Genomic DNA, 6,999 nt, shown 5'->3' with positions numbered 1-6,999 from the left:
AGCTGGTAGTGTAGAGGGTGCCAATCTTGTCACCAATGGTTGTGTTTGTTTTTGGCAATTATACTAATGTCTCTAAATCAATGTACTAATTATTTATTTATGGTAAAATGTTACATGTAGCACACTTAATCGTGTCATGGAGGTCCATAGTCCAGTGTAATGAGCTGCTGCCGTGTTTGATTGGAATGGAAACTTTCAGACTCTTGTGCCTCCATGACACATGATTAAAACCCACTGATACAGAGTACACACACATGGAGGGATTTACCTGGTGCTTTTGTGTCGCAGGTCGATGATGACATCAACTTGAGCCAAGGAGCAGTTGGACAGAGTCAGAGTGACTGGCACCACACAGAGGCTAGAGAGAGAGAGAAAGATTACTAACATTAACAATCAGAACCTCCAAGAGTTAACTGAGTTTTGCTTTGCTCATCAGGACCAGAGATGCCAGAGGTCAGATATTGCAACCCCTTGCAAAATTTGTGGGAAACTGTCAAGTTATATATCTTGTTATTTTCAATTTTTACTTCTATGAGAGTTCCTCAATCAAATCAGGTGTATCTACATTGGCTCATTCACATTGCATTCTGCCTTTAACCCAAGGGGGGCCAGACTGGAGTTTCTTTAGAGTGAGACTGAATCCTTGTCACACATTCAGAATTGCTGTTATATATACAAGGCTTACATAACAAGACATGAAAGAATTGTTCAACTGTTGGTTAGGGACAAACTACCATTTTTATCATCATTTGTGAGAATGTACAAACACTCCTGTGTAACAACCACTATGTTCAGTGTTGGGGAGTAGTGAACTACATGTAATTAAACTAGTAGTTTAACTACATTTTGCAGTAGCTTGCAGGTAGTTCAACTACATTCATATTTGCATAGTGATTCAAGTAGTTAAATTTAAGTTAACATTTTTTGTGAGTTAACTACTGAAACTACAAACTACAAACAATTTTGGGCCATAAAAGGAAAGGAATGATTTTTTATTTTTTATTTACCATTACTGTAATTGAACCCCCTTTGACCAGCTCCGCCCCCTTTTAGAATTTATACTGCGGGAGCGAATGGGGAGTAAGCATTCCATTGTACTTGTTACACATGGCAATAAATGATTATTGCTATTTATTAACAAATGTTCAGAGAAGTTGTTGCATGCTATTTTAGAAGTTACCTGACTGAGTAATCCTGCTTGCTGCAATACCCCCACCTGGACTCTAGTTTCTGGAAGGCAGCTGTCTGACTGATGGACATTGTATACAAAACCAAAGCTGACATTCCTTGCACTGTTCCATGAATAGTGGGGTATTTTATTTTTTGGTTTATGTATGACCTGTGAACAAGTGGGCACTTTTTGCAATAAACTCAATTGAGTGGCATTTTTTGCTGGCATGTGACTTTTTTGTATTATATTTTGTTATAATTTCGTATCACATGTACATTGTCAATTTGATAATTTTTTTTTACAAAGTACTTAGGGTAGCTTTGCTGTAGTTCAACTCCTTCCAGTGTGCTATGCTTTCAAAGTAGCTTCCCCAACACTGACTAGGTTCAACCATTGCAATAATGACGCTGACGTGTTCTCCAATCAAACTGCAACTTCACCAGATGTTGATGAAGAAAGGAGAGATTTAAAGCTCTAAGTGATAATGTTCCTGTGGTAAAACATTCACTTTGAATTTCTCTAAGTGTTGGAGTTGGCATTTCCAACTCCAACAGTAATTGTGACATGAGAGGAAGGGAAACGCTTGATGAATGATACGGTGTACGTGTATGTATGTGTGTGCGAGTGTGTGTGTGTGTGTGTGTGTGTGTGTGTGTGTCTCACCTCTCCCGGACAAATGGGTGGCTATAGGATTCAGGGTAGTGCAGGTTGGTTTTTATGAGGTGGGACAGTTGTTCTACGGAGGGTCGGACCACTGGAGGAGGCACCTCTGATTTGAACTTGAGCAGCACCATCTCCTGAGCCTCCTGTGGCCAAAAACACAACAGACAGATACAGACAGTTACTGGACATGAAACTAGCTTCCTCCTCACATGGTTCGTAGGGCCCAGTCACACATTTAGACCTAGAAAAAAATAGTAAAATAAGGACCAGGTTGAAACTAAACCGAATTATCCTCTAACCAAAACCAAACCAAATGTACTTTAACATATTCAGCTCCCAAATCCCGTATTTGCAAGAACTTTGTGACTATTCAAAGACTATTCAGAAACCCTCTTGATATTTTATATTCTTTAAACAGCACAAAAATGACACAATCAGTTTTTTAGTTCCCATTTGTGTGTGTGTGTGTGTGTGTGTATATACCTCTTTCTGAGTCAGGGAACAGGCCTCTTTGCCAAATGTCTGAAGCGCCACATGGAGCTGGCCTTCCAGGATCAGCTGCTTGTTGTCTTCAACCACATAGGCCTGTGCAGACACACAGAGACTGGGCTAAGCTGGAGACAAACACACTCATCCCCCACTCATAGATCCTCATTCAAACGGAACAAAACCTGTGAACAAAATCTGAACTTTTCGCATGGGTTTTCGGTGGACCTCTGGAATCATATAGGTCAGTGCTTCCCAACCTTTTTCCTTAAGGGACCCCTATTCTATCACTGAGTTAACAGACGACCCCCTGACGAAGTGACATATTTTATGGATATTTCATATTATATTCAATGCGTAACAATAACAGCACAAAACAACTGATAACTGTACAATTAACCCAAATAGTGAACACAATAACTGCAGGAAGTTTGTGTAAAACGAGCAATTTGGATGAATATTGAGCAGATTATGTGAATATTGCATCAGAGATTTAGAATTCACAGAGAATGAATAGTGTCCACTGATGGCGTCAGTGATCTGCGCTGCCTTAAAGGAATAGTTCACCTAAAAATGAAAATTCTGTCATCATCTCCTCCCCCTCATGCCAGTTGAAACACAGGTGAAGTTTGTCCATATAACACACAGGGAGGTTGCCAGCACAACTTCATAGCAGCCTTCTCCAAAACAACTGAAGTCAGTGGGGACCAGTTCTTCAGAGTTCCAAAAAGACCTACAGTATATTTACACCATCATTTAGTGCAAATCTTAACTACAGCTGATTGATTTGCAACAAATAATGGTGTATAGGTCTTTCTATTCACAGTGTGATTGTTTGGCTGTTTTTGTTGTGGAACTCTAAAGAACAGGTCCCCATTGACTTCAGTTGTTTTGGAGAAGGCTGCTACCAAGTTGTGCTGGCAACCTCCCTGTGTGTTATATGGACTAACAAATTTCACCTGTGTTTCATTTGGCATGAGGGTGAGTAGATGACAGAATTTTCATTTTTGGGTGAACTATTCCTTTAACGTGGCCCTCTTGTGAAAACCACCCAACTCCCTGACCGCACCTTCCAGAGGACGATGATGTCGAGGTCCAGCTCGTTACACTTCTTGACCACGCTCGTGATGTCGCCCCCGGCCGGGACCTGGCCCTGACCCCTGCCGTGGGAAGAGGGCCCCGCCGGCGTCGCGCCGGCTCGCCGAGACTCCGAGGTCTGACAGCAACGGAAGAAGAAGTCTCCGCACGGTGTGGTGGAGCTTATGATCTGGAGGGAGGAAGAGGGGTAAGAGGCGAGGGGAAGGGAGAACGGGGGGGAAAGAAGGAGAGCGGGAGAGGAGAGGGTGGGTAGAACAGGAGGAGAGAGGAAGAAGTGATGAGAGAATAAAGAGAACGCAGAGAGGAGAAATAGGGAGAAGAGGGAGAGGATGGGGTGAGCGATGTCTCAGTATAATACATTTTAAAAAAGCTCAGGATATTACACTGTTATTGAGTATCTAATAGTTAGTATACACTCAATAACAGTGTATACTAACTACTATAAACTCAATAGCAGTGTAACATCCAGTGTATATATATTAGTTAGCAGTGGTGGAAGAAGTACTCATATCTTTTACTTAAGTAAAAGTAGAAATACCACAGTATAAAAACACTCTGTTACAAGTAAGTTACAAGTAAGTACAGTATTCGAGTAAATGTACTTAGTTACTTTCCACCTCTGTTAGTTAGTATACAATGTTGTTAGTTACCTCCATTCCAGCTATTTTTCCCTTTTTATTCTTTGTTTCCCCCTAGTTGTGGTTAAATATTATCACCAGCTGAACCCTACTATGTATATTAACATACAGAGCCTTGCAAAATTATTCCGTCGTTATGGAAACTATACAGCAAATGTCAACCACATGACTTCGCCCAAACAGTAGGAATAGTGTGTGTTCAATTCTGCATCTTGGCTTCAGAGTGCTTGTGATGGCAATAGAAAACAGGCAGAAGTCAACAGTATCTTATTATTTCAACTATTTGTAGCCCCGCTAGGCTGTTAGACTCTTAGTCTCGTTTCCTAATTACTTTTGTGCAATAATTGTATTTGCACAACCTTACAGCTGCCTTGTGATGGATATCTCATATTATCATGAGTGTAGTTAGATCCCTGCTGTAAAGTGGATGTTAAAAAGTCTCGCTCTAAATTCAAAGGTTTAACTAAATACAGACTTATAAAACACAGCTACACTATTTGCAGTTGTTGTAGTTTCAACATTACCCGTTCGTTTCCCAGATTCAGGTCTGCAAAAGTGTATTTCTCTACGGCATCCGAGGTAGCTGGGAAACAACAGACAAAACACAGCCAAATCAAATTACACCATTCCGATCAAAGTAGCCCTACTTTGTTTGCATTTTATACGTCAGAGTACCTTGGTGGGGTTTGCATCGCGTGGCCCTGAAGCACAGCTTGGCTCTTTCTCTGCTATTGAGTTTGCAGTCTGAGGAAACAAGACAAGAGAGGAGATTAAGAGTTTATTCATACTTCAGGAAGAAAATAGGAATCTTGGAGAAAACATTTGCAGGGTCTTTTTTTAGACAGTTTGGTGTGTCATTTCTGTGGTGTGCTGGGCATTAACGCTAGAAAAGCGAGTGGATTTTGGGGGTCTCAGAAGCCAGCATGCTGTCAACTGTAGGGGGTAAATATTGTTACCGTATTTCCTCTAATAGTGGCCGGTAGTCAATTAAAATCCGGGTCTCCGATAATGGCCGGGGCCGTGGTTGACATGAACAAATAAAGGCCGGCCCCAAATACAGGCCAGGGAAAAAAACTAAGAAAACTCCTGGTGCCTGTTATATAATGTAACCGTAGTTTGTAGTAACGTACAAGTGCCACAAGATGGCAGTATGCCACAAGATGGCTCGGCCGGCGGAAGTCTCTGAAGCATGCAGTCGTCGATTACCGTAATTATTGGTAATGCATTGCAGTAACAAAAAAACGGCTACCTAACAAACCCCAACAGAAGCAGATCAGAAAACAAGGAGGCTTCATACTAAAATATGAGCAAATATACTTATCAAACAGAGGGAATTAGAAATAAAGGCCTGTCTCTAATATAAGCCTGCTTCCAATAAAGGCCTGGTACCCTCTGCAGTTGAGGTAAATAAAGAGAATATTAGAGGAAACACGGTACTACTGCTATTTCCTTGCATGATTTTCAAAATCAAACAAGACTAGTTTGTACAGAAAGTAGGTCTTGAAAAAGTAATGGAAGGTCAAGGTTTCTAGTGTTAAAGCTGCACTACGCAAGATTTTTATGTAAACTTCCGGTTGTCTTGTCAGTCTAAATCATGAAGTGGGGCTGCAACAGAGAAGAACGTCCCATCCGCCCTAACACAAACCATAGATTCACCCCATTTGCCCACCAATGAAATTGGTGGTGTCGGGTATTGTCAAGTGACAAATCGAAACTTAACAGTGAAATCTCCGTGAAGTGTCTCCTAAATAACAGCAAGCACCCTGTCCAGAGAAAGCTAGCCGCCCCATCATTTTGGTATCCTTTGGTTCAGAGAATCATTGGAGTGTTTATGAGACTAGAAAAAACAGCGAGAGGGCGCTGAGAGTGCCAGACAAACCTTTATCCTTGGCTGGGTTGATACACTTGTGGAGCCACCAGTGTCGACTGCTGCTGGATACCTGGATGATGTGGAATTCACGCACTCCAGCTTCACTCTGAGGAGAGGTAGGAGAAGAGAGAAAAAGGGGGGAGGCAGAGAGGCAGAGAAAATGATTGAAAGGGGGAAGGAGAGAGAAGGAACACGGTCCTTTAGGGTTATACTAATACGATGCCGATATATCAGGCCAACACGACAGTTTCAAGTATGCAGCTCCTACTGAAGCAGATACAAGAACAGAAAGAGAGCAATTTGGACAGCCTAACTGATGTTGAACCTCGCGTCTTTTTTTCTGGAGCAGGAGGCTGAAGAAGCTAAAGCTAACTCCGCTGCAACCAAGGAAGAGGTGGAGGTGGCGGCATTTGAAAATGGACAATCTGAACAGCCTCCACGAACTGTCATCACAGTGACTTTTTGTGCTCTTGTGACACTCAGAGAATTAAGGCAATAGCTCAGGAAAAGAGACCGATCATCTGGAAGGGGATAAGAATTTCCATATTCCTGGTCTACACCCAAGCAGTGGAGGCTAGAAGTGGCTTCACAAGTGTGGGGTGAGATTTTTCCCTGACATTTCCAGCAACACTAAGGATTTTGCTGGAGTCAAGAGCGAAGTACGAAGGCCTATTGGTGACATCCCACTCTTGTCTACAGCTCAATATTAGTTAATATTAATATTGAGCATATGCGCATAACATATGGGCATTTGATTTACTTTTTGGTAAATTGCAAAAAATCTATTTGGTGAATTGAGTTTTTGCTAATTGTTTACATTTTCCATCCGTTTAATGTTAAATGTGACTGTTTTAACATGCATCCCATTCTAGGGCTGAACGATTTTGAAAAAATATCTAATTGTGATTATTTTGACTGATATTGCAATTGCGATATGATTTGCGATATTAGAGGGAATGATCATTTTTACATCATTATTCTCATTTTCATTGAAAAACGTATTAAAATGATTATGGTGTGATTTTTGCGGGGATCTGTACCAAACAAAGATGTTTTCTTAAGTCTGTAGAATA

General features: G+C 41.3%; 1 protein-coding gene across 1 annotated transcript in view; it reads right to left on the bottom strand.

The window, feature by feature from the left end:
• Nucleotides 1–268: 268 nt before the first annotated feature.
• trappc8 (trafficking protein particle complex subunit 8) overlaps nucleotides 269–6,999 on the bottom strand; it is a gene marked incomplete at its 3' end in the record, with an annotated part of 49,900 nt that continues 43,169 nt past the window's right edge. Inside the window, exons 23-29 of the mRNA XM_071538137.1 lie at nucleotides 5,936–6,032; nucleotides 4,732–4,800; nucleotides 4,581–4,639; nucleotides 3,390–3,587; nucleotides 2,318–2,419; nucleotides 1,835–1,977; nucleotides 269–358 (exon numbers count right to left, since the gene is read on the bottom strand). Coding sequence (XP_071394238.1) covers nucleotides 269–358; nucleotides 1,835–1,977; nucleotides 2,318–2,419; nucleotides 3,390–3,587; nucleotides 4,581–4,639; nucleotides 4,732–4,800; nucleotides 5,936–6,032 — 758 coding nt within the window. The remainder of the gene's footprint in view (nucleotides 359–1,834; nucleotides 1,978–2,317; nucleotides 2,420–3,389; nucleotides 3,588–4,580; nucleotides 4,640–4,731; nucleotides 4,801–5,935; nucleotides 6,033–6,999) is intronic.

This window comes from Centroberyx affinis, unplaced genomic scaffold (assembly GCF_046629955.1).
Source record: "Centroberyx affinis isolate AG114_WGS23_722 - 3 ecotype Tasmania unplaced genomic scaffold, CSIRO-AGI_Caff_v1 ptg003210l_1, whole genome shotgun sequence".
NCBI lineage: Eukaryota > Metazoa > Chordata > Actinopteri > Beryciformes > Berycidae > Centroberyx > Centroberyx affinis.
The sequence above is the reverse complement of the archived record's forward strand: the minus strand, read 5'-3'. Positions and strand labels throughout refer to the sequence as shown.